The following is a 25,832-nucleotide window of genomic DNA, read 5'->3' on the forward strand; positions in this document are numbered from 1 at the left end:
TGCAATGTTTGGTATTAAATATTTTTTTAGGAGTCTGAAATGTTTTCCTGTCAGCAAAAAAAAATCTTGATTTAGTGCAAGCAATTGTCTTGAAGTGTGACATTGTCTCAAGAATTACTGCCTAGTAAATGGCTTGTTTTCTTCTATAGTTTTATATGCTGAGGATATGACTGAAATCTGTCTGGTGGCAAGAGTGATTATGTCTCAGCCTAGGAGGTAGCAGAGAACTTCTCTGGGCAAGGAACTGCACCGTCCTACTGGAAGAGTTTTCAACTGCATCATCTTTGATTCAAGTCTGCATTCTTCTCTTGATTACAGCTACTGTCTGTATCATAGACACTTCACAAACCCATGCTGCCTTGTATTGTTCACTGAGCTCTCAGCTAGGTTAAGTGGATTCTTTGACGGGAGAAATGGTAGCTCTCACAAGCTGAATCAAGAACAGATCACTGTTCACTAGAAACCCGTCTCCCTCCCCCAATGCTGACTGTCCATTTACAATTACTTCAAGGTTGATCTGCTGGTTTTTAAATCCACTTACTGTGCTACACTGATTTTTTTTATGCTAATTTTTAATCAAAATGACATGCCAGTACTAAATCAAATGTTTTACAGAAATCTAATATATTACAATTGCCTTTACAGAGCAAATGTATCCTCTCATAAAAAATAAAGTTTTATGAGACCTATGTTCAATAAAACAATGAAGAATTTCACTAATTATGCTGCTACCCTTTAAAAACTGTCCTGAATCAGCCTTTTTGTGGTTTTTTTGCCTGGGATCTGTCAGGTTAACAGGTCTATAAGTAAGCAAGCAGTCCTGTTTACGCTTTTTTTAAATATTGGCAAAATATTAGCAGTAACTACTATTGTTTAAATATTTATCTGCAGGACTGATTAACATCCCCCAAGTTACTTTGGAGTAGAAAGCATTTAATCACTATAAACTGCAGGCAAACATCTAGCTTCTTTCCAAATACAGAACAAATATTTAACACTTCTGCCTTTTGTATATCGTAACTGACAATTTTGATGTCCCTGTCTAGTAACAGATCTATACTATGCTATGTATTTCTTATTCTTGAAATAGTAAGAAAATTCCTTAATGTTCTTACATCTATTGCCCATAGATTTCAATATCTTTAACTTCCCTTATCAATTGGGAACAATGACTATAAGTTAGCAATCATGAAACTGCCATCACTTTCCCCCTTTTCACTTATTTTAGTGCTGCTTCCATGTCTCTTAACCAGGACTAGTTTTTAAAAAATGGAAAGACCCTGTTTTGTGATTTCATATTGTTACAGGTCCCCTACCTCCAGAACCAAAATATTCTTAAACCTCTCAATTTGTATTCATGTTGTTTTATTTAACTTCTCTTCTCAATCAATTTGGCTCAATTCTTTTTGGTGTCATGAAATTCTGACCCTCAGTTTAAAGTGCCTTTTTATGGAGAAATGCCCTGAAGGAGAGGATAAGCATTTAAATACTTGAGGAGCATGGGATGATCGAGTGAAGGAAATGGAAAGGAGATCAATAGATGAGGTATTATATAAAAACCTCACCCACCTTGTGTCTCTAGGTATTTATATAGTACTTTAAAAAAAATGCTCAGTAGTGATAGCTGGACCTCATGCTTTGTCTTGGCCATAATGCTTAACTGCACTTAGCCTTGAGGTGGAGCAAAACAGGAATCAGATTGCTCAGTCCCATTAGGTGAGATTCTTCACACCCTTCCTCAGACTTCTGCTTTTCTGCACTGGAACAGGTATTGCCTAGTTTATTGTGTGTTCTCTTGCTCCATTAAGAGTGTTGACTACAGCTCCCAGAAGTGCCTGCACTGTAATGTCTTCCCTTGCCACAAGTCCATGTTGGGCAGGGTCTGCAAAGGAGTAATGTAGAAGGACTGTGTTCTGTTAGCAAATGATGCAGTTTCTGCATAAAATGTTCCTTTGTGTCAAAAAACCGTCTGCTCTGTGTTGCTCTATGCAGCGGAAACATGGAGGACCAACAAGAAGATAGAAAGTCGGCTTCGGGGCTTTGAAGGAAGGTGTCTTAGGCGAATTCTTAACATACATTGGCCGCAGCGTATCACCAATGTTGAAGTGAGCCGATTAACGGGCATCAACAAGGACCATTGAAGAGGAAATGAAAGGTATGGGAATGAAGTGGGATGAAATCTGCTGTCTCGCTCAAGAACAAAATGACTGGAGGAGAGTGGTTGGCGCCTTATGCTCCACAGGGAGTGAAGAAGAAGAATGGACACAAAGATAAACCAAAGGGATGGAGGAAGATATGGGACTTAGTCCAAAGTGCCTGTGTGTTTTCTTTTAATAAATGTTGCTTGGTAGGTAGTGGTTGTATTGTGATAATGCGTCCAGGCCCCAAGGCCTCAGCGTGCTAGGCCTAAAGCGTTTACAATCTAAGTAGCCCTTTGGCTAGGCCACCACCTCAAGGCACTTGGTTGATGCCTGGGGCCCCATTGTGCTGTGCTAACTTGGAGCACTCCCTTGCTCATGGCGGAGCCTCCATCCTGCCCAGAGCATCCGCCCTCCTTGTGGGCGATCCTGGGTAGGAACTAGCGCGCCACGCGCATCTCGTATCCCAGCCTTGGCCGTGCGTGGCAATGGGGCAGCTGGGCTCTGCCCCCACCGCCCCGGGGAGGGGCTTGCCCCCTGGTGGTGAGGCTCCAGGCCTGGAGGTGGAGGCAGCAGCGGCGGCCTAGGGTGGGGGCCTGTCGCAGTGGGGCGACTCTCGCACTCCCCCGTCCTCCAGGGGAGCTGGGCCCTGCACGATGGCCTGGCCCAAGCTGCTCCACGTGCCCCCCAGGGGCCAGGGCAGATGGGCCACTCCACAGGCACCCGGGGCTGCTCCTCCCTGCGCGCCGGATGGATGGGCTGCCCCAAGCAGTTCCATTGAGGGGCTGCGCCAACCCCGCAGGAGTGAGTGGGCCGCTCCACAGACACTTCTATTGGGGCCTACCCCCCCCCCCCCCCCAGCTCCGGGCAGATGAACCACTCCACACTCAGTTCCATTCGGTGCCAGTAGGGGCTGCTCCGCCCCGCACGCCTGAGGCTCGATAGCCCGCTCCAGGCTGGTCCATTGGGCGTCACTAGGGGCCGCGCCCCCAAACCCCGCTGGGACCGGGTGAAGCGGCCGCTCCACAAGGATCAGTTCCATAGGAGGCGCTGATGTGCTCCGCCCCCACCCCCGCAGGGACAGATGAGCTGCTCCACAGGCCCGTTGGTCGCAAAGGCCTCCCCCCCTCGCTTGTGGGTGGTTCAGCCGTTATGACACAGCACAATAGCCGGAGCGGGCGGGGGAGCTCGCTCTCCTCCGAACCCTGCGCGGCCGGCGCGGTGCATGTCGGTCCGGCTGGCGTTGAGTGACATTCGAGCCGGCCAATGGGAAGGGCATCAGAGCCCGTCGGAGGAGGCCGCCGCCAATGGCTGGCGAGGAGGAGGGCGGAGCCGATAGTTTCCTCGGGGGACTGGCCGGAAGAGCTACCTCTGAGGTGACTGAGGAGAGGCGGCAGGTAAGTGCGGGGACTCGGCCGGGCGTGAGCCCCCCCGCCAGGGGGGCGGCTCGGGCTAGAGAGCCGGGCTCGCGGGGCCGGGCCCGAGCCGCCGGGAGGAAAGGCCGTTGGGCGGGTGGAGCGCCCCGACGCTGCTGGGCCTGGCGCGTTGTCCCTCGGCTGAGCTGTGACCCCGGCTCCCTCCCACAGCTGGGAGTCAGGCCCCGCTGCTGCCCGTGGCCCCGGGAACGGCCTGGGGGCCGCCCAGCGAGCGCGGGCCTGGGGCTCCTCGGGAGTGACTCAGCGGCTCCGCGCTGCGGTCGGTGCGGCGGCGCTGGATGCCGTTTGCGTGTCCAGCCGCCCGGCTTGGTAGCTGTGCGAATTAGATGTAGAACCTGCGCCCTTAGATTGTTTAAAGTAGCGCTCGCGGTAGCGCCGGGCTCACGTCAGCAGCAGCAGCAGCTCCTAAAGTGCTTTGCCAAGGTCCCTATCACCCCTGTCTTACAGGTGGGGAAACTGAGGGCCAGGGAGATGAAGGGACTTACCCAGGGTCGCCTATCAGGCCAGTGGCGGAGCTGGACGTAGGGCCAGATCTCCTGAGTCCCAGCCCAGCCTTCTGCCCAGTAGCTAACACAGTCTTTCCTGAGTTGTCATCATTAAGTTCAGGCACCGTCCCTTGAGAGGACTTGGGGTGGTGCTGTTTCAGGCTGCCTGGAGACTTGGGCAGACTTCAGGCATGCTGTCACATGATTCACGTGGAGTGAATTACATAAAATTTCTTTCCAAAACTGCCCTACATAGGCACTGCCTCCTGAGTACACATAGCTCAAGATCACTGGCCTGTTTCCTGAACGCGTATGCAGTGTATAGCAGGCAGCTTGGTCTAGTGCATCTGAGAGGGAGTTGGGATTCCTGTTTTCTGTTCCTACTTCTACTGATTATTTTGATACTCAACCTGAGGGCAGTCACAGACCTCTTTTCGTGTATATGTGCCTCTGTAAAATGAAGATGGTTTCTTAGCTTATGTGGATGATATGAGAATTACTTTTTAAAGTACTTTAAAGATCTAAAGTTCTATACAAATTTCTGTGCAAATGCTAACTGCATCTAAACAAGCAGTGGAATGACTGGTTCAAACAATGGCATCTGCTTCTCAGAAGCAAATGCAAAGTTGTCTGCTTGCCAGTGTGACATGGTCTTCCTGTGGGTTTATCACAGTCTAATCTTTTACCTTCTCTACATATTTTTCTGAGTAGTTTTGTAGGCTGCATCAAGCAATGTAGCACTTGTGGAATGCACTGCAGGATATATCAGGCTATTTTGAAACCAAATGTATAGTTGTGAAGGCTTTTTGCCATGGAAGTTATTGTGCAAATTTATTAGCTTGGATACTACAGTGATAGGTGTTCTAGAAATATTTGAAAGAGAGGGTCAATTACAGTAGTACTCTGAATAATACAGAATTGGTCTGGCCTGTATCATGTTTCTTAAGATCAAAGAATGAGTTTCAGGAAGAAGTCATTTTCATTTTGAATATCTTAATGGTTCAGTGCCATGAGAGTAATGGAGTTGGGAAGGTTAGAGCCTCTTCTATATAATTGCTAGGGATTTGTTAGCATGTCAGCTCTTTGTCAGTGCATTACAAATTCTAGAAACAGTGGACAATTTTTTCTTGTGGAGTTAGTTCTTGGTTGAGATTCTAATGAAATCTAGTAGCAGAGAGAAACAATGGGATATTTATATAGTCATATTTTCTAGTCCATTGTCTCTTTTCAGGATGTCTTCAGGTGCATTGTTTCCAAGCCTGGTGCCAGGCTCCCGTGGCTCATCCAGCAAATATTTGGTGGAATTTCGGGCAGGAAAGATGTCTCTAAAAGGCAGTACTGTAACTCCAGATAAACGAAAAGGCCTTGTTTACATCCAGCAAACTGATGATTCCCTCATTCATTTTTGTTGGAAGGACAGGACTTCTGGCAATGTTGAAGATGTGAGTATAACTTCATTATTTCAATCTTAAGAGTTTTGTAATGGCTCTTTTGTACTCTGTATTGTGAACCCCAGTGCAAGTGTCTTTAAGAAGAGATTTGAATAAGACAGGTGGTGGCTTTACAAATGGGCTTTGGAAGTACACACTTGGTGTAAGGGGCAACGTGGAAGAAGGCATAGAGAGAGGTTTGTGTGAGGAGTAGGCACAGAACTATCCAATTTTTTTTTTAATCCACCTCGCTTTTTTTCCAGGACTTGATTATCTTTCCTGATGACTGTGAATTTAAGAGGGTACCTCAGTGCACTACTGGTCGTGTGTATGTGCTGAAGTTCAAGGCAGGATCAAAGCGACTTTTCTTCTGGATGCAGGTTTGTGACAAGTAAATGAAACAAAGGAATTCTAAATGTTACCAAGATGTGTGCGAGGAATACTCAAGGAGGGGATAGATGGGGATCTACACTTTAAAGAATTATCCAACTTCTAATCTGTTTTAAAGATGCTTGGAGGCTTAAGAACAACTCTCTTACAGGAACCGAAGACTGATAAAGATGAAGAGCACTGCCGTAAAGTGAATGAGTATCTCAACAATCCTCCAATACCTGGTGCTTTGGGTGGGAGTGGAAGTGGAGGCCATGAGCTCTCAGCATTAGGAGGTATAGTCTATTCTCTTCTTCTCAGTTTGAGAGGTGTTTTTTATACATACTTTGCAGTTTTCTAGGAACCAAATCCCTTCTGGTTTTGGAGGGTGACCTGGGGAGAAGTCTTATACTAGAAATGCAGAGACACTCTTAGCAACACAATTTATTTTGCTATAATAGGAAGGAGCAGGCTGAAAAATGAGTCAGCGAGAAGAAACTTCTCCGGGTTGTATCTGTTAGGTTTTCTGGAGTCCTCCCCCTTTTTTTTTTTTTAAAGCTAAGCTGCTTTTTTTTTCTTCTTAGCATCTTAAAATAGTAAATACTTGACACAGTTTCTGCTTGTAGCATATGTCAATTAATCTCCTGCTGCTTGAGCCAGAGTGTTATGAAAAATATGAATGTTGTATTTCAGAATGTTTTTGTTTTTAGGTGAAGGTGGCTTGCAAAGCCTTCTTGGAAATATGAGCCATAACCAGCTCATGCAGCTGATCGGACCAACAGGCTTAGGAGGACTTGGTAAAATGCTTTCATATCTTTATGCCATAAGAATGTTTTTCCTTCTGGGTTAAAACTTACCTTACACTGATTTATTTTCTTATTGATTTGGATGACATTTCCTTCACATAAGAAGGCAGTCCCTTTCTCAAAGACAAAATAATATATAGATGGGGAAACAAAACTGGAAAAAGGAATGTAGCAAACGGAGTAATCAGTAGTTCAACTTGGCATATGTTGGTCATGTGTAGGTTTTCCTCCACAAATTTAGTGGTGTTAGTTTTGCATTGAGCTATATTCCAGGATTGAAGGAGCAGGAGGATGGCTAATGAGTGGAAGACTAACTTCTTAGGAGGGAGTTGGAGGAGAGCATTCTTCTTTCTTTTGAGGGCAGTGGTTGATTTCTGAGATTGCTCAAAAATTGGTCAGTGATGTCTATTTCACTGGCTTTTTTTATTTAGCCATAGGGCATCTTCAGATTATTCCAGGTGCACATTCCCTTAGTGTCCTGGCCTGGGTGTACCAGTTAACTTACTGCTCAGTGAAACAAGGCGCTTCCCTCTGCGGGTGCTGATCGTGCAGTCTCTGCACTGGTCGTAGGCCCTTGCTAGTACTGGGAGTGACAGACCTTGGATGGCATCTGTCTCGGATCCTGAAGGGGGGTGTGCTTTTTCTGCTGCTCAAACATGTGCTTCCCAGCAGGGACTGCTGCAGTATAGTAAAAAGTGATACTAGTCTTGTAGTTTAGCTCTCCTGCTCCTACTGTGGAAGTGGTATGATCAGGGAGCAGTGGAGGTAATGTGCTGTTGGGGGAGGTGGCATGATCCACTACTGCTAGGGGAACTTTGCAGAAAAGAGGGGACAGAAGAACAGAGAAACAAGTGGCTGGTTACTTGCTTATTCCTCTCCTATGTTCTCCCCCTGTAGTTTCAGTCCATCATGCACATGCTAATGGGGCACTCTAATTCTGCCCTCCGGGTTTGCAGCTAGTTTCCAAAAGACTGGACAACAGAATGCAGATGGTCATATAGACAGGCATACAGCAATTAGACCTGGAATAAGAAGCAGCTGTAGGGGGAATATGTACTAAATGGAGCAAGTGGCCATCATGTGGTTCAGGAAAAGAATCACAATTAGAAATCACTGAAAGCCCTTTTAAACCAGTCTCTAGTTCTGCATAGCTTGTTCCTCCTGCTAGAGAAGCTATGATTAGTAACAGGGTGGAGGATTCTTTGATTGTAAATTCTTGTGTACAAGTCACCTCATCATTTTCTTGACCATTTGTCATGCATTAATGCCTTGCTGTGTTTTCTGCTGGAAGCAGTGGACTATCCTACTTGATTTTGTTCTGCCTGTAGAGTGTTTGACTGCAGAGCTGTCTGTCTCGTGCTACATGCCTGCATTAGAGTTGAAACTGAAGGGAATGCAGGGCTATAGGGGACGCACACCCATTTTCTTGGATGAAAGGGTTTTGCTGTGTTGAGGGGCTTTTGTTTGTATTATACAAACCAAAGCCACTTCATCCTTTATTCTAATGGGGGGTTTAAAATTAGAAAATGGAAAAAATACCTGTATTTTCATAAAGACAGCAAAAAGAATGTTGCCTGTAAGTGAAGTTGAGTCAAACCTGAATAGCTTTATCTTTATAAAGGGAATGAACATAAAATAGTTTCTAAACTGATGTCTTTCCATCATTTATGGAAGGTGGGCTTGGTGCACTGACAGGGCCTGGCCTGGCTAGCTTATTGGGAAGTGGGGGACCCCCAACCAGCAGCTCATCATCAAGGTAAGATATACATACACCCATTTTTGTAGTTCTGTGTGTGATTGTTCCCCTGAACTGGTGAGGAACTGGGGTCTAGTGTTGTGGTTTTCAAATTTCTTTCTCTCGTGACCCAGTTGAAGAAAATTGTTGATGCACATGACTGAGTGGAGCTGGGGATGAGGGGTTTGGGGTATGGGAGAGGCTCACGGCTGGGGCAGGGGGTTAGAGTGCAGGCTGTAGGGTGGGGCTGAGGATAAGGGGTTTGGGGTGCAGGAGGGGGTTCAGGGCTGGGGAATTGGCTTGGGGTGTGGAAGAGGGTCAGGGCTCTGGGCTGGGGATGAGGGGTTTGGGGTACAGGAAGGAGCTCTGGGTTTGGGTGGGGGAGGGCTCAGGGCTGGGACATGGGGTAGAGGGCACAGGCTTACCTCGGGCAGCTCCTGAACAGCGGCGCAGATGGGGTTGCTAAGGCAGGCTTCCTGACTGTCCTGACACCGCGGACTGCACTGTGCCCCAGAAGAGGCCAGCAGCAGGTCCGGCTCCTAGGTGGAGGCGTGCAAGCAGCTCTGCATAGCTCTCAGGAACCAGCCAAAGGAAGTGTGGAGCTAGTGCTCTGGGCGGGGGCAGCGCGCAGAGCCCCGTGGCACTCCTCCCCCCCTCCCCCCCGCCTAGGAGCCGGGCCTGCTGCTGGCTGCTGCTTGTGGGGTGCAGCACGGTGTGAGAACAGGTAGGGGCTAGCCTGCCTTAGCCGGGCAGCACTGCCAGTGGGACTTTTAATGGCCCAGTCGGCAACACTGACTAGACCTGCCGTGACCCAGTGCCTTGCATTCTGCAACCCAGTACTGGGTCGTGACTGCAGTTTGAAAATCACTGGTCTAGTGAATAGAAGAGAACAGTGGAAATCAAGACTCTTTCGTGCCTCTTAAAATGGGGGTAATATATGCACACAGGGGTGCCAAAGTTTGTTGGAAGCTGCTTATGAAAGTGCAAAGTAACTGTTTCTGCAGTGAATTAATTATATTAATTACACTTCTAGTTCTCGCAGCCAATCAGCTGCTGTAACTCCATCTTCCACTACTTCCTCTACACGTGTCACGCCAGCCCCATCTGCTCCTGCGGCTGCAGCTGCATCTGCATCTGCAACTAGTCCCAGCCCTGCACCAAGTTCGGGCAATGGAACCAGCACAGCAACAAGCCCAACTCAACCCATTCAGTTGAGTGACCTTCAGAACATTTTAGCTACTATGAATGTGCCAGCTGGAGCAGGAGGACAGCAAGGTAACAGTACTCTGACCAGACAGCTGTTGGATACCATATATGCCTTAAAGCTATTTTACTGTCCTGTATAATTTCAAATCGATTTGGAAGCCTTTCTGTTGAACCCTAACCTACTTTGGAGAAATGATTTACTTGTGACTGCCCCAAAGAGTGCCCTGAAATCATTGGAGGGTCACATCTCCATATTCACTCCAACCACTAGTGGCTCTAGTTAAAGTAAAGCAGTTTGCTTTGTGTTTAGTCTAACAAAGCTGTGTTCTATCCTAGTTGACTTGGCCAGTGTGCTGACTCCTGAGATCATGGCTCCCATTCTGGCAAATGCTGAAGTTCAAGAGCGGTTGCTGCCTTATCTTCCATCTGGGGAATCACTGCCGCAGACAGCAGAAGAGATTCAGAACACTCTGACATCTCCCCAGTTTCAGCAGGTAGATGTCACAGTGACACACTCTTCCACTGACCTAGCACTGTCTTCACTGGGGGATTAGACCAGTTTAACTCTGGTACTCAAGGATGTGGATTTTTCACAGCCCTGAGCGACATAGGTCAACACAGCTATCTTTTCAGTGTAGACCAGCCCTAAGAAACTATTTCAGCTCCCTGTGCTTCATGCAGCTAACAAATACTGGGCATCTGTTGGTTTTTATGGAAGTGTGTGTTGGACTCAAATCTCTCTTTAGATATACTATATATTTTTTGTGCATAAAATAGCTACACATGTGCCCTAAGCCTGTTTGTCTCTGTGCTTTTCCCCCACTGATATGGACTCAGTAAATGCCAAGAGCTCACTTCTCCATGGCAGTGGCATAGTCCCACATATGGTCTAAATACCCCTCTCTTCCTTGATCTGGGCTTCCCCCTTCTCTTTGTAACGAAGTCTATCAGAAAAGACACATCTGATCTTAGGCCCTCCCTTCATAGGAGAGCTGGTAGGCAATCTCCTTAAAGCTAGCAGATGTCCAGTCACTTGAAGCTTAAGTTGTCAGGGAAGAGAGATTTTCTTACTCCAGACTTCCTCTTCGGGCATGTCTGAAGACAAAAGTTGCACAAGTTTAACAAATCTGTGTAAAAATCGCTATACACCTCTGCGTGGGTTCACTTGATATCATTTAAACCTGATTTAGAGCAGTTTAGTTTGCACTGTTTAAATTGAGTGAAAAGAGTCAGTGCACATATTCTGTGGTTTAACTAAATTGGTTTAAATTAACACCGTGTGCGCGCAGACCAGGCCTCAGTGCAGATGTGGGCAAACTACGGCCCGTCCTGCCTGGCCCCTGAGCGCCCGGCCGGGGAGCCTAGTCCCTGTCCCCCCTCCCCCGCAGCTGCGTGGGCCGTGGTCTGACCTGCCGCTCCCGCTGGATAGCGTGGGGAGTGCAGCTGGCTCTGGCTGTGTGTCACGATTGCGAGCTCCCCCTACTGGTAAGGGAGCAGGGAGTCCTGGGGGGCAGTCAGGGAGGTGGGGCGGTTGGATGAGGTAGAGGTTCTGGGGAGGGCTGTCAGGGGATGGGGAACAAGGAGGGCTGGGAGTGAGAGTCCTGGGGGGATGGGGGCCTGTCAGGGGATGTGGATACAGGTAGGGAGGGCTGTTGGGACAGGGAGTGTGGGGTTGATAAGGGGTGGCATCTTGGGGGTGGGGGCAGTTAGGGGCAGGGGTCCTGGGAGGGGTGGTCAGGGACAAGGAGCAGAGGGCAGTTGGATAGGGGTGGGATTGGGGAGCTGTTTTGGGGTGTGTGTGGAATAGGGTCGGGGCAGTCAGGGGACAGGGAGCAGGGGGGTTGGATGGGGGCAGGGGTCCTGGCAGGGGGTGGTCAGGGGACAAGGAGTATGGGGGGATGGATGGGTTGGGAGTTCTGAGGGGGGCAGGAAGTGGGAGGGGGCCAGGCTGTTTGGGGAGGCACAGCCTTCCCTACCCAGCCCTCCATACAGTTGTGCAACCCTGATGTGGCCCTCAGGCCAAAAAGTTTGCCCACCCCTGCCTTAGAGGGTACAGTACACCAAGAACCAGGGGCTGGAGGAGTGACTTTTTAAAGCCTGCTCCACAGTAGGTGTTCCTTTATTTAAGTGAGATCTGGAGTGGTCGGCATATTCTATTACGTAGAGTACCATTTCCATGTCAAAACCAAGGGGAAGAATCATTTATTTGAAGTGGCCATTCGGTGTTGCAGAAACAATCAGTTTTATTTGGTGGTGTTTGACTCTATTTCACAGGCATTGAGCATGTTCAGTGCTGCTTTAGCTTCAGGACAACTTGGCCCACTGATGAGTCAGTTTGGCTTACCAGCTGAGGCAGTAGATGCAGCAAATAAAGGTGGTAAGTATCTTTTTCTCTTGAAAGAGCATGGAATTACAGAATTGTTGCCTTGTAAATGACTGAATGCAGGGTCTGAATCGGTCATGGAAATAGATCCTGGGTAATGTTTTCAAAAATCATTCAAGTGCCTAAACTCATTGAATGTCAAGGGGATTAAGAGCTTTTGGGCTCTTTTGAAAAATTTACTTAGTAAATAAAATCACTAACCTCCTGTTCATAACAGTCTAAATGGGGTGTGTGTGTGTGTGTGTTCAGTCTCTTCTGAGATGATGGTTTCTGTTAATCTAAGATTGCACAGTATTGATGCCTAAGTAGCTTCGAGGCTGCTTTCTTGACTGAGTTCCCAAAGTCTGAGAGAGCACTCTAGAAAAGGCTGTGCTAGAGTTATGCAGCAGAGCTTGCAGTGACATTTAGGACTTAGGCCTGGGCTACACTAGCGTGGGGGGAGGAGGTGTTGAACTAAGGTACGCAACTAACTATCTTAGTTCGACTTACCTGGCCGTCCTCACGACGGCGAGTCGACTGCCACGGCTCCCCTGTCAACTCTGCTTACTCCTCCTGCTGAGGTGGAGTCCGGGCGTCGATTCGGGGATCGATTTATCTAGCGGGTAGTATAAACGTACCCTTAGAAATATTTTTCTTGTTGCAGTCACCCAGCTGCTAATGCTTTTCTCGTGGGAATATTTAATTGAAGGCAGTGCTGCAGTAAATCAAGTTACCAGTAATTCTTGGGGCCTCTGATAGTGGAGGGGCCTGTTATCAGCTCTATAAGCCTGGAAATGTTGGTATGGTAAATCTGTTATGACCAGTGTGTGTATATGTAAAGTATCAAGCTCAGTTAAGTTCCATTGATTGTCAAATGTATCTGAATGTTAAACTTAAACATACAAGCAAACTTTCAACCTGTTTCCTCTGCTAAATGACCTGTATTTTAACTTCAGTCTAATTTATGATTATGAATCTTGTTCTTGGTGCAAAGCTAACCTAACTAATGTTTCTTTACTTTTCAGATGTAGAAGCATTTGCTAAAGCAATGCAGAACAATGTCAAGTCAGACGAAAAGGAGGGAGAATCAAAGGAAAAGAAAGATGAAGAGGAAGATATGAGTTTAGACTAAATTATCTGCTCTCCCTTATGAATAGTCCTAGACATTAACTTAAGCAGCTTCAGTAGGATTACTAGCTAACTTCATATTATCCTTATCCTAAATCTACAAATAAAGGATTTTTATCTGCCAAATCACTTTGTGGTCATGGAGTCATAGAACCTTAGTGCTTTCTTTCTTCTGACTCTTCATCCAAAGACAGTGGTTAACAGAGCTCTTTGCTTTTAAGTGAAATTTTGGATTAGAATATGGCTGGGGGGGGTGGGATCTTCAAAGGCACTGAATGATGCCCATGTTTGCATTATACAGGGGAATTTTTCAGGGTTTTTTTTTTTTAAAGGTAGATGACTCATGGTTATAACATGTCCAAATACTTTTAGTATGGCCAATATTACAGCACCTGGTAGGAGCCACAGTTCTCACAGATTCCCAGGACAGAAGGGAGCATTGTGATCATCTCCTCTGACCTGTATTACGTAGGCCAAAGAATGTCCCCAAAATTCCTATAGCAGAGCTTTTAAGGGGAAAAAAATCCAATCTTGATTAAGAAGTGAGTGGTGGAGAATCCGTCATGACCTGTGGTAAATTACCATTCAACTTGCACCTTATCTGTCTGAATTTGTCTAGCTTCAACTGCCAACCAAGTTATACCCTTCTCTGCTAGACTGCAGAGCCTATTATTAAATATTTGTTCCCTCTGTAAGTACTTGAAATCACCCCTTAACCTTTTGTTTAATTAAGCTAAATAGAGTGAGCTCTTTGAGCCTATTTGGCAATTGTTTTAATCCTTAAGTTGGGGAGGGTTGTGAGAAGAGCTAGGAGAACTACTTACTAACATCCTTCAAGTGTGAGCACCAGAACTGAATACAATATTTCAGCAGCACTCCCAAATATAGACGTAACATAACCTCTATATTCCTGCTTGAGATTTCCGGTTTATGGATCCTGGGAGCACATTCACTCTTTTGGCCACAGCATCACAGTGGGAGCTTATGTTTATCCACCATACCCCACCACCTGTTTCTCAGGATGACTGCTTCCTAGAAGAGTGTCCCATTGCATATTCTTTATTTCCAGATGCATACATTTATTTGTACCCAGTTACCAAGCAATCCAGTTGCTCTGAATCAGTGATTTTTTTTTTCTCTTCATTGTTTATTACTCCATTTTTTTGTGTAATCTACAAACTATCAATGACCTAGACAAAAACAAAATGTTAAATAGAGGGACAAGAACCAATCCCTGTGTGACGCCACTAGAAACAGCCCTGGTTCATGATGATTCCCTATTTATAGAGACCTATCAGCCAGTTTCAAATGTCACCTTAATTTTATATCATTCTAGTTTTTTTAATTACCGTGTCATGCTGCACCAACTTAGATGGCTTACAGAAGTTTAAGTGTGTATATATATATTTATAATTGGACTGGATCTATTCTGTCAACTCATTGATTTGCATTAATTATATCACCCTCCTTGAATTCATAATTAGAGTCCTGTATTAGCTGATGTCAGGCTGACAGGCCTATACTTAAGGTAAACAGGGGCAGATACAAAAGTGTGTGAGAGAGAGGGGGGTGGGGAAGAGATAACATTGGAACAATTAACCTTGGGATGTCATGGATCCTCTATTTGCTGTCTTTAATCAAGATTGGAAGGTGTCTTAAAAATATGTGCTAGCTGAACCAAAAGTTACAGACTTGATGCCAGAATCAGGGGGTTGAAATTCTCGAGCCTGGGCTATGCAGGAGGTCAGATCAGATCATAGAATATCAGGGTTGGACGGGACCTCAGGAGGAGATGATTGCAGTCATCCCTTCTTGCCTTAAAATATGTCTGTGTCTTTCTCCGTCTCCCCCAATTAGAGCTGAGCCTGCACTCAAGTTCCCAGATCTAAACAAACACACACACATACATACATACATACATACGAGGAACGGGGGGTTTGAAGCCGAATCCAGCTACTGAACTGTATTTAAAGCAGAAACCTGGATTGGCTGTGCTGCAGCTGTGGCCAGTGTGGTTCAGTGAGGCCTTCTAGGTACTACTGTAATATAGATAATGATAATAGGACTGGCACTCTGTACTTAACCTACTGCCTGGTTTTTCCCCATAGTTGTGTGAGTTGAGGGTGTAGTGCACCAGCTCTTGCTGTGATTTTCCTAGCTGTTTGTGTTACTTAAATACACTAGTAGCCTTTTTTTCTAATTTTCTAAACTTACTTCACCTGTGCTTCAAGACTTATCGAACTGTGGGCGTCCAGTAACTAACATCCCCCAGCTATACGAGTGCAATGGAAAAAGTTCACTATATGATGAGAGTGCCTCTTTTTTCCCCACCCAAATACAGAGTAAATAGTTATGGACTATGGCTTTTTTTAATTGATAATTCTACCATGTCCATCAGCCAGTGGCCCAATACCAGTGTCAGGTTTCTTCCCACCCTGCCCCTAAACTCATTGCCCTTATCGCTGCTGGCCATAATTTCTTCTTGGGTCCCTGGACATCCTTTATCAATTTTTCCTTTTTTATTATTAACAGCTGCCTTCATGTCTCTTCTAACCACACAGCTTTCTTCCACTGTGGGCATCCAGTAAGCTGTTCTTAAATGATTCCTAGTTGGCTTTAAATAGTCATAGCTATGAAAGTATTAAGGAAGCTGAAAGATCAAGGGATTTTTGATGTTGGGAAAACAGAACAACAGCTGCATGTGGAACACCACAGTCAAACCCTTACACTAGGGTACATAAGAACAGCCGTACTGGGTCAGACCAAAGGTCCATCTAGCCCAATATCCTGTCTACCGACAGTGGCCAGTGCCAGGTGTCCCAGAGGGAGTGAACCTATCAGGCAACGATCAAGTGATCTCTCTCCTGCCATCCATCTCCACCTTCTGACAAACAGAGGCTAGGGACACCATTCCTTACCCATCCTGGCTAATAGCCATTTATGGACTTCACCACCATGAATTTATCCAGTTCTTTTTAAAATGCTGTTATAGTCCTAGCCTTCACAACCTTCTCAGGTGAGGAATTCCACAAGTTGACTGTGCGCTGCGTGAAGAACTTCCTTGTATTTGTTTTAAACCTGCTGCCTATTAATTTCATTTGGTGACCCCTAGTTCTTGTATTATGGGAATAAGTAAATAACTTTTCCCTATCCACGTTCTCCACATCACTCATGATTTTATATACCTCTATCATATCTCCCTAGTCTCCTCTTTTCCAAACTGAAGAGTTCTAGCCTCTTTAATCTCTCCTCATATGGGACCCGTTCCCTAATCATTTTAGTTGCCCTTTTCTAATGCCAGTATATCTTTTTTTGAGATGAGGAGACCACATCTGTACGCAGTATTTGCGATGTGGGCATACCATGGATTTATATAAGGGCAATAATATATTCTCAGTCTTCTTCTCTATCTCCTTTTTAACGATTCCTAACATCCTGTTTGCTTTTTTGACTGTGTCTGCACACTGCGTGGACATCTTCAGAGAACTATCCATGCTGACTCCAAGATCTTTTTCCTGACTTCTTGTAGCTAAATTAGTCCCCATCGTATTGTATGTAGAGTTGGGGTTATTTTTTTCCAATGTGCATTACTTTACAGTTATCCACGTTAAATTTCATTTGTCATTTTGTTGCCCAATCACTTAGTTTTGTGAGATCTTTTTGAAGTTCGTCACAGTCTGCTTTGGTCTTACCTATCTTGAGCAGTTTAGTATCATCTGCAAACTTTGCCACCTCACTGTTTACCCCTTTCTCCAGCTCATTTATGAATAAATTGAATAGGATTGGTCTGAGGACTGACCCTTGGGGCACACCACTAGTTACCCCTCTCCATTCTGAGAATTTACCATTAATTCCTACCCTTTGTTCCCTGTCTTTTAACCAGTTCGCAATCCATGAAAGGACCTTCCCTTTTATCCCATGACAGCTTTATTTATGTAAGTGCCTTTGGGGAGGGACCTTGTCAAAGGCTTTCTGGAAATCTTTGTCCACTATGTCCACTGCATTCCCCCTTGTCCATGTTGACCCCCCTTCAAAGACCTCTCATAGATTAGTAATGGTGACCTGGCCATGAAGTCTAAAAGCACATGCTGTCTTATTTTTACTTCACGATTAGTTATTAGATGGCTGTTTCCAAGCCTGGAGGTTTTAAATTATGACACACAACTTCCAATGCAACTTGCTTTAGCACATACTGGTAAGCAGTCCTCCTAGGAGCTAACTTTATTCAGGTCCAAGTTGGGGACTGAAGTGTCACACACAGGCCGCAGCAATCACTGACTTTTATGTTAGTGAGACAAACAGGATTGTTTCTCCTGCTGAACAATCCCTGCTGCTTCCCTTCGAAAGAAAAGACTCCAGCTGCTGCTTACATCTCATCCTTGCTCTTCAACCAAAGAGTAGATAACATAAAATTTTATTTGACTCAAAAATATGTACCAGTGATTTACAAAGACCATCTTTAATACTACAATTTAAAAATGGGTCAATTATATTTGCTTAAAGATAATAAAAAGACATGTTAAAAGCCCATTTTACAATATTTACCCCATCATAAAAAAAAATCATATTGATATAAGTTATAAATCCATTTCAGAAGCAAGATTTTGTCCCCATGTGACTAGATATATACACACAAATATATATATGACATATGTAAGTGAACTATAGGTGGCTTGGGGAAAAATGGTTTTGTTTTTAAATGAAAGCTGCACTACAATGGACGTTAGAAATAAGGATGCCACACGTGAGAAGTGTCGGAGAGGGCAAAGTGACAAATACAGCAAAGCTTGGCAGGTTTATGACAAATCATCTTTTCTAAAATAAATGCAGTGTCTTCATACAACAGGTCTTTACTGGGGGAGCCATATGTGAGTGCCATAAAGAACAATTGCTGTATCAACATTCGGGTCTTTTGGCAATGTTGCGCACGCATGTGGAGATACACCTTGTTCAGCTTGCACTTGCAAAGATGAACCAACCACTAAGCAGAATTCCTAACTTAGTTGTAGAATGTCAAGCACTTAGATTCAAACAAGTCAATCTAACGCAAACCCAGGCAGTGCAGAAATCCGTAGGAAAACATGCAGGCGGAAGGGGGAGTACGGAACATGCATTTATTTTGGTCTCTTCTCATGTAGTGCTAAGATCGTGCCTAGCCATAATGTGGCCTTAAACCTCCTTAGATCCCCATGTGTTCACGTTAGGCTTACCCTCTGGGTCCTGTGAAGACCACAGGGTCTGTACAGCTGCTGACCCCTCACAAGGGCGCAGATGATATGAGGCACTATGGTTTGGTTCAGGGTGAGTGAGGCGCGCTCAGAGTTGCACAGCAGACTTGAGCCTGCAAGGTGCTGTGTGCCCTCCATGCCTATTGAAGGCAAAGGGAGTGGAGAGTGATCAGCACTTCCAGCCACTGCTCACTACGTTGCAGGCTCAAGTCCAAAGCCAGAGAGGGTCGAAGTAGCTCACTGCCTCTGTGCATGCAAATCTTGATTCTCTCAAACTTTGGGACACCATAAGATTCTCGTCCTCCACCGAGATGATGAGTTTTATAATGCTGTGTGACTGTCTTTAACACCTATCAGCTTTAGCTTTTTCATACTTATCTCTAAAGAAACGTTTGTATTGTTCACTAGCTGAAGCTGGCAACACACACGGGGGTACTTCCAGTTTTCAGTGGGTGTTTTCTTGAAGCATTTCCCAATGGCCTTACTCCAGTGAGGAGATAGCAGTAGCAACAGCAGGCCCAACTACCCCACTGACAGCCAGGCTTAGCGAAGGCTGTTCTTACTCCTCTGACAATAGTTTGTAACAAAGTCTCCAGCCCACCCCCACAGCAGGGACGCCCCGTGGCAGGTGACGTGAACAGAGGGGGAGTTTGGGGGAGATGTACTGCTGCTGTGCACTCTACCCACTCTCCTTATACGCCGCTGTTCTAAGCAGCAAGAGCCGTGGCTCACGGGTAATAGGGGCTTGTCTCTAACACTCACATACTGGAGATGGGGGTTTAGGGAGGGCTGTGTCCTTGGGGGGCACCAATAATCAAAACCAATTGAAGATGAGAGAGGGCGGAGCTGCAGGCTCAGCCCCTCTCTGGGTGTGGACCTCTATGGCTTCACCGTAGTTGCTGGAGCTCACGTGTCTCTGTTAGTCAAGGGTACAAGAGATCACAGGCTGAGTGTCTAATCCCAGCAAGGCACCTGGCGGGTAGTGCAGCTTTTCATAGTTCAGGCTTTACACTATTTAAATCACGGGGCAGCCCGTAAGGCCAACAGAGCCCCCGACGGTCCCAGCTTGTGGCAGGTCAACCAGGTTCCGGTTTATCACCAGATTCCTTATGCAGCCGACGTAATGGGGAAGAGGCGTGAGCAGGGACGGCGAAGCAGCCTCCAGCGTGGCAGTTCCTGCAGAGAGGCACAAAGGGGCTGGTTAGCACGGGAAGCGCTGTGTTAGGGTCCGGTGTAGCCTCACTGCCGAGTCTCTGTACCGGGGGAGATGGGGACTTCAGGGCGATCTCCCACCTCAGTGCAGCCAGTGGCCTGTGCTCCTCACTGCCATGTTGGAGCCACAGTTACTGACAAATACAATTTGCAGAATTTTAAAATATTGTGCACAGAATTTTTAGTTTTTGGTGCAGAATTCCCTCCGGAGTAAACCAAAGCAGCTGGGGGCCATGCAAGCCCCATGCTCTCATTGTTCCCAACAGCCTCACAATCTATGGCCTGTTCCCACATCTTCAATCCCACTAAATACCGAGAGTGGGGTCCCCGAATACACCCCGGCAGCCTGACACACAGGGAGGCTCAGCTACCTCTTCCCAAGCTGAGCTCTTGAGGGGTTATTAGCTCCAGGCCAACTGCTCGAGGACCAGCCACTTCTTTGGGAGACCGTTTGAGCCCCGTTGGCGATGGCAGGAACACAGTACGTGCCACTGGGTGTTGAGAAATTCAGACCTTTTGGGACCAAGATCTGACAGCTGGAGCTCTCTGGCTACAGTGAGTCACTGCTCCTCTGACTCACCTGGCACGGCCCCCAGATAGAGCGTCCCTTTGGTATCCGCTGAGCGAGTCTGGCTGGGTCCCACCGTGTAGTTTCCATCTGTGTCCACGTCCAACCGGATCACGTTTTTGCCTCGGATGACTTAGAAAGAAACCAAAGTCAGTGTGGCTATCTCCCCATTAGAGCTGGCCAGAGGATGGCGCTGCTGCTTCGCGGCACCTTTCAAATGTGCTTTTGTTCCAAATGAAACTAAAACCTTTCAAATGATTTTGCGACACAGAATTGTGCCGAAAGGTCTGTTTTTGGCTCACATGGGTCAGGTTCTCAATTCAGGCCCCCCCCACCCGTGGAAGTGACTGGAGAGCCCCTTCCCCCGGAACCTTCCCATTGAAAATATCATTGAAATCGATACATGGCTGCAAAACACACCGGCTCCAGCCAAGCAGCATATTTCCACCACAAAAGTGCTCCAACTGGCTCTACTTGCAACTCGAGCCAGCCAGGAGAGGTGGGGAGACTGGACCAAGAGCACTGCAGAGAACATCGCTGCCCCTGGCAGGCATGCACCCCTCCTGCTGGAAGTGGGGCTAGTTCTATCTACAGGAGACAGCCGAGGCTCCACAGAGCAGTTCTTGGCTCAAAATGCAACAGGACTCGTGAGATGTGCAGCATTCATCTCCCGCTTTGGTGCACTGACGGGAAAAGGTGTCGCACCGAGCAGAGATGCACTAGGACTCTGTACGCGGTGCCATCAGCTGAGAACCAACAAGACTATGGGAGAGGGAGCTGGGCTCTGGACGGCTACTGAGACACAGACGCGGGGCCAGATTTTCAGCTCCTCGTATCCACTTGGCATGCTGAACTCTTCTGACCACTCAGTACAGTGCTAAAGAGGAGCAGAGCTCCCTGGAAATCTGGTCCCAGTTCTGAGCCCCTCTGAAAACCGCAGCCACAGAGCCTCACTGCGGCATTCGGAGACTGCCCATAACAAACGAGAGGGTTTGTAAGAGCTAACTGCTAGGGCAGGCAGTGTGGCTAGTGGTTAGAGCAGGGAGCTGGGATTCTGGACACCTGCTTCTAGTCTCTTCAAGTCTGTGATCAATGTGTTCTGCGACAGTGCAAAGCACTGAACTGCCTCTGACTCATTATTTCCTCATCTGTTAAACCGAGTTAATAATATCAAATAATTAATCCCTCCCTCCCAAGTGACAGCCTTAATTACTGTTTGTACAGGGCTCTGAGATCCTCAGACAAAGGGCACTAGTGAAGCAGAAACGGTTGTCAGAGGCCTTAAAAAAGCCACCAATTTCCTAATATAGGGAGCAGTCATGTCTTTTGAACACTGAGCTCTTTCCAGCTGCGCCTGAGGCCTTGACCGCAGTCCACCCTGCAGGAGCGCAGCAGAGGGAAAGCCGAGATTCCTAGGGCCCCGTGGCATGATGGAAAATCCCGCCCAACAAGTGTTAGCGGCTGGTTACCTCTCACCTGCTATGCTGCACACATCTCACCTGCTATGCTGTGCCACTGGCCATCACAGAGTGACGGGCGGGCCACCGAAGTGGAGAACTCCCCCGCCCCGGTGTTTGCTTTCACTGTGACCTAATGAAACAACACAGCCAAGTTTAGAGTCTTTTGGGCTTAACGCTGGAATGTGAGGGGTGGGGGGAGAGCCCATCCCCGTGGTGTCTGAGCACCGTCCAGAAGGGCATTAAGTAACGTGACGAGAACATCTTCCCCCTGGCTCCCTCTTCCTGGGGTGAAAGCCAAGTGCCGATTTTATTCCTTCCCTTAGCTAAGGAGCCCTCCCGGGGACAAGCTTTTCCACAGACGAGCCCCGGGATGGCCCTCCCGAGACATGAGAGCAACAAGAGATCTGCTCAAGAAGCTTCCCAGTCCTGAGGGCAGGCAGGGGGGCAGTGGGACGCAGCTGGGGGCAGGCGAAGGGAGGAGCGCACCATCTGCTGAGTTGATCAGCCAGCCCTTGTTCTGCGTGTGCGCTGACAGCACCAAGCAGGGGCTGCCTCCTCCCTAGGAATGGGCAGGACGGACTGGCCCGTCAGGCAGGATTTCCATCAGCTGCACCTAGGCTCGCCCCCCTGCACCAAAGGGCCACTCTGTGAACATCTGTACCCCACGGGACACCGCACCAACCAGCCCCCAGCACTCACCACCGGCCAGCCGTGCCCTGCCCTGCGGAGGTACCTGTGTGTCGTCTGCGTACAGAGTGAGGTAGTGCTTTCTCTGCGTGCCCATGTGGAAAATCAGGCCAGAGGCGCTCCGGGGCCGGACATCCAACCTCAGCTCCAGGTCCCGCCCCATCGCCACAGAGTCGGCTGGAAGGGAAAACGGGAGCCATGAGGAAGGGGGAGTGCCCAGGGCCGTGCTGGAACGGGAGGCTATGGGCACCTCCCGAGGTGAAGTGCCAGGCTACTTGGGAAAGCACCCACCCAGGCCGTACCATGGGGAGGGAGGGGTCAAGGGATCAGGGAGCCCAGGGCCAAGCCAGCTAGTCTGATACCTAAAGCCACGTATCCACCCTCTGCAGCGAAGAAGATGCCACTCTCCAGAGCCCCCTCGTAGCAGGGTGTCACCCCAAAGACGCGAGAGGGGGAGTCCAGGGGTTTCCCATCCAGTTTCAAGTTCTTCAGGCAGCCGCTAAAGCTGGGCACAGAAGTGTCCTGGGGAGAGAGGAAGAGGGCCAGGGTGGGCGAGCGTTCGCAGGCCTGGCCCATCACCTGTCGGCGCAGGACGCGGGCAGGAAATGCATGTGGCCACTAAATGGGCTGGAGGGCTCTTCCTCCAATGCACCAGCCACTCCTGGGATTAGTTTGTGCAGCCTCCTCTTCGGCAGCTCTAGGCTCCCGGACAGGACAAAGGAACAACCCCCCAGCTGGATAACCCCCCCCCAATCTCACAGCAGACAGCCACGTCTCCTGGCTATGGACTGGATCCTGCACCCAGCGACGCTCACAGAAGCCCTTCTACTGAGTGCACCAGGTTTGGTCAGGCCCTAGCCCTCCCAAGAGCCCCTGATGCCCGTGGAATGAGGGGAGGGGACAGTGGTAAGACTGAGCCCTGCGGACAGAGAGCCTATGACTGTCCTCTGCAACCTCTTGGAGCAGGGAACGAAGCCACCAGAGAACAGCTCCATCAGCGCCTGAGCGCGTCCCCAGGAAACTCCGCAGCCTGTGATTCATGGCACTGAAGGCAGCTGGCAAATCTAACAGCACAGCATGGATGCCTGGGCATCAAGTGGGCTGATACTCCTGGGCCCTTTACAGGGGTCTGGCAGGGAAGAGGGGCCTTACGCTAAGGGGGTGCGTGCGCTGTGCCCACCGGCCAGCCCCTGGCAGGGCCTGGCTGCAAATGAGAATCTGGGCAACTCCCCCCAGAGCTGCACTCGTTTAATTTTTGCCGGGCAACTTGTACCACTTTGCACAATGCGGTCGCAGGGGGGGAGGCCAGGACTAGCCAAGAGACCCCAAGGGCTGCAGCCCTCGGCAGACTCATCTGGGAAGGCAGTGTTGTGTAACGGGTCCCCTGCCCTTGCCGGACGAGGGAGAACACCCCGTATTAAAGCTCTTCCTGCAGGGAGCTGGGATGGCGGGTTGGGGTGACCAGGCACCAGGAGTCCTTACTGGAACGTGAGCCTTGGCCTTCGCAGCAGGAGCTCCCCCCACGTAAAACGGGCTTTGGGCCAGGAAGTCTCCAGCGGCAGCCACCACGCCGTTCTGAGCCTTCAGGCCATCGATGACCAGCTGAGCCCTGCTCCCGTCCCTGCCGAAGAAGACCTGCAACAAGCAAGCGTCACACACCACGTGGTAAGCAGGGTTCAGAGCAATAGCCGTTTGTTTCGACCCAGGCCCATGGTCCAGCTGGAAAGCCCAGCTCTGCCGAGGGAGAAGGATCAGGCTAAATTTGGGAAGGGAGAGAAGGCTCCGACATGCTGGAGGATGTAATGGTCAGGCAACTAAACCCTTCTGGCCTCAGAATCGATGCGGTTCACGATTCAGCAGGGCTCTGATCAGCGCCTCCCTCAGGTTGTCAGAGATGCAAGACCGTAGCCACCCATCGCAGCGATCAAAGGGAGACCGCCCATTTGAAAACATGGCCCTTCCTGTCACCCACTTCGCTCCCTGCAGACGCCTCTGCCAGATGGGTGGTGATTCCAACCACAGGGGCAGCGTCAAACAGCTGCCACCTGAAAAACAACCTTCGCCTCAACGACGCAAGAAAAAGCTGCTGCCACAAAAACGTTTCCTGGCGCCCACCCCAAGGTGGGTGGAATTCCTGCCCCTCGGTGGCACTGCTCTGAGATGCGGAATGGGCAGTAAGGGATACGTTTAGGGCTAGAAGAGGGAGCTTTGCGTGCCCTGCATTCCGCCCTCCCAAGTACCAGCCCAGCTGTCCCTGCTTACTGTGTGCCACCTGCCGTCATGGTACTTGTCTTTGCTCCGCATTCTCAGCTTCTTCCCATTGAGATCGGCCAGGAACACGAAGCGGCCACTGGAGACGAAGAGGGCCATGAAGGAGCCCTGCAGTTCGCTGGCCACGTAGAACAGCAGCCCACTGGATGAGTTCAGCCTGACGTCCAGGGAGAAGTGGGACCTGCGGAACAAGAGGGGCTGTTCAGTGCCACAGTTCTCCCCCCACCTCTGCTGCTAGAGCTTACCACCACCATGCCCCCTGCTCCAGCACCTTCCAGCTGAGACTGCCAGGAGCGTCCCGACGCTCACACGCCCCACGGAGCAGGTTAAGAATGGTCCCTGTTATCCAGAGAACTACGGCACAGAGAGTTTAAGGGCCAAATTATTAAAGGGATTTAGGTGCCTAAAGATGCAGATAGGTGCCTCTGCTGAATGCCATTTTCAAGAGTGCCTAGGCACCTAAATACCTTTAACAATCTGGGCCAAAGTGACTTGCCCCCAATTCCCTCCAGGGAGTCTATGGCAGAGCCAGGCCAGCCCCCAGAACTCCTGGCTCATAGCCTGGGGTCTTCATCACCAGCCTGTGCTCCTCTGCGACAGGTGGTGGAGCAGGGTTTGGGGGTACGGAGACAGGGCAGACACAGCGCACTTACCTTTTGCGGAAGGACGCTGGGATGTCATCAAATTCCACATGGCTCGTGGAGGCTCCTCCAAATCGGAAGGCACCTTTAGCGGCTTTGGGGTGCCTGGGTAGCTGGCAGGTCCTGTCCTGGTAATGCCTACGGTCTTTCAGTGCAGCCTGGCTCGGCACCTACAAGAGAACAGTTTGGAAAGGCAAGGGTCTGGGTGAGGAAAGCTACGGCTCCATTGTGGAGGACTTGGGTACTGTCTGCCCCCCGCCCCCCTCCACAAGACCAATGCATCTACCCTGTGCCTGTCACCCTTGTATCTGGTGCCCATATAGGCCAGAGCCACCCCTGCTCTGGATTATCTGGGCTCACAGAGGGAGGAGCTGGTTTGCTTTTTTTGTGTTTTTTGCAAAGGTGCATTGAGTCTCTCTCTACTGCCTCTTCATACAGACCCCAAATTACCCCCCTCCCTTTCCTAAAACTGCCGCCACCCAACTCACAGCTGGGGAGCCTCCCCCTGGGGAACATGGAATCACCAACCCCAGAGCGGCACTGACTCTGCCAGGCACAGTCCCAGGCCAGTTGCAGTGTCCTCCACGCCGGTGTGCCTGGCTGGGTGGCCCGGGAAGGCAGAGCCCCACCAACCATCACGCAGCCCAAGTGCCGGGGGGTGCAGTGCCCT

The 25,832-nt window shown here is 48.8% G+C and overlaps 2 protein-coding genes across 5 annotated transcripts in view; one reads left to right on the forward strand and one right to left on the reverse strand.

Annotated features, from left to right (window-relative positions):
- Positions 1-3,353: 3,353 nt before the first annotated feature.
- Positions 3,354-13,224, forward strand: ADRM1 (adhesion regulating molecule 1). Of its 2 annotated transcripts, none has more exons than XM_039499399.1 (10): positions 3,354-3,535; positions 5,291-5,501; positions 5,753-5,869; positions 6,031-6,154; positions 6,569-6,655; positions 8,339-8,420; positions 9,433-9,674; positions 9,942-10,099; positions 11,880-11,982; positions 12,993-13,224. In XM_039499399.1, the coding sequence occupies exons 2-10, from the start codon at positions 5,292-5,294 to the stop codon at positions 13,097-13,099; spliced, it is 1,230 nt and encodes a 409-aa protein (XP_039355333.1). In that variant the 5' UTR covers positions 3,354-3,535; position 5,291; the 3' UTR covers positions 13,100-13,224. The 2 variants fall into 2 exon arrangements, with proteins under 2 accessions (XP_039355333.1, XP_039355334.1); XM_039499400.1 differs by lacking the exon at positions 3,354-3,535 and adding an exon at positions 3,879-4,021.
- A 4,269-nt stretch (positions 13,225-17,493) lies between these two features.
- Positions 17,494-25,832, reverse strand: part of LAMA5 (laminin subunit alpha 5) — a 163,579-nt gene continuing 155,240 nt past the window's right edge. For all 3 annotated transcript variants that reach the window (XM_039498142.1, XM_039498141.1, XM_039498140.1), the window contains 8 exons: positions 25,175-25,332; positions 24,513-24,702; positions 23,733-23,885; positions 22,613-22,772; positions 22,297-22,427; positions 21,603-21,693; positions 20,116-20,235; positions 17,494-19,499 (listed from right to left, as the gene is read on the reverse strand). In XM_039498142.1, the coding sequence (XP_039354076.1) occupies positions 19,339-19,499; positions 20,116-20,235; positions 21,603-21,693; positions 22,297-22,427; positions 22,613-22,772; positions 23,733-23,885; positions 24,513-24,702; positions 25,175-25,332 (1,164 nt within the window). In that variant the 3' untranslated portion in view covers positions 17,494-19,338. The remainder of the gene's footprint in view (positions 19,500-20,115; positions 20,236-21,602; positions 21,694-22,296; positions 22,428-22,612; positions 22,773-23,732; positions 23,886-24,512; positions 24,703-25,174; positions 25,333-25,832) is intronic.

This window comes from Mauremys reevesii, linkage group 13 (assembly GCF_016161935.1).
Source record: "Mauremys reevesii isolate NIE-2019 linkage group 13, ASM1616193v1, whole genome shotgun sequence".
NCBI lineage: Eukaryota > Metazoa > Chordata > Testudines > Geoemydidae > Mauremys > Mauremys reevesii.

Coding starts and splice junctions, on each gene's coding strand:
- ADRM1 (XM_039499399.1), top strand. CDS start 5,292: ATGTCTTCAGGTGCATTGTTTCCAAGCCTGGTGCCAGGCTCCCGTGGC. Junction 9,675..9,941: donor TGGAGCAGGAGGACAGCAAG/GTAACAGTACTC, acceptor GTTCTATCCTAG/TTGACTTGGCCAGTGTGCTG. Junction 10,100..11,879: donor CATCTCCCCAGTTTCAGCAG/GTAGATGTCACA, acceptor TCTATTTCACAG/GCATTGAGCATGTTCAGTGC.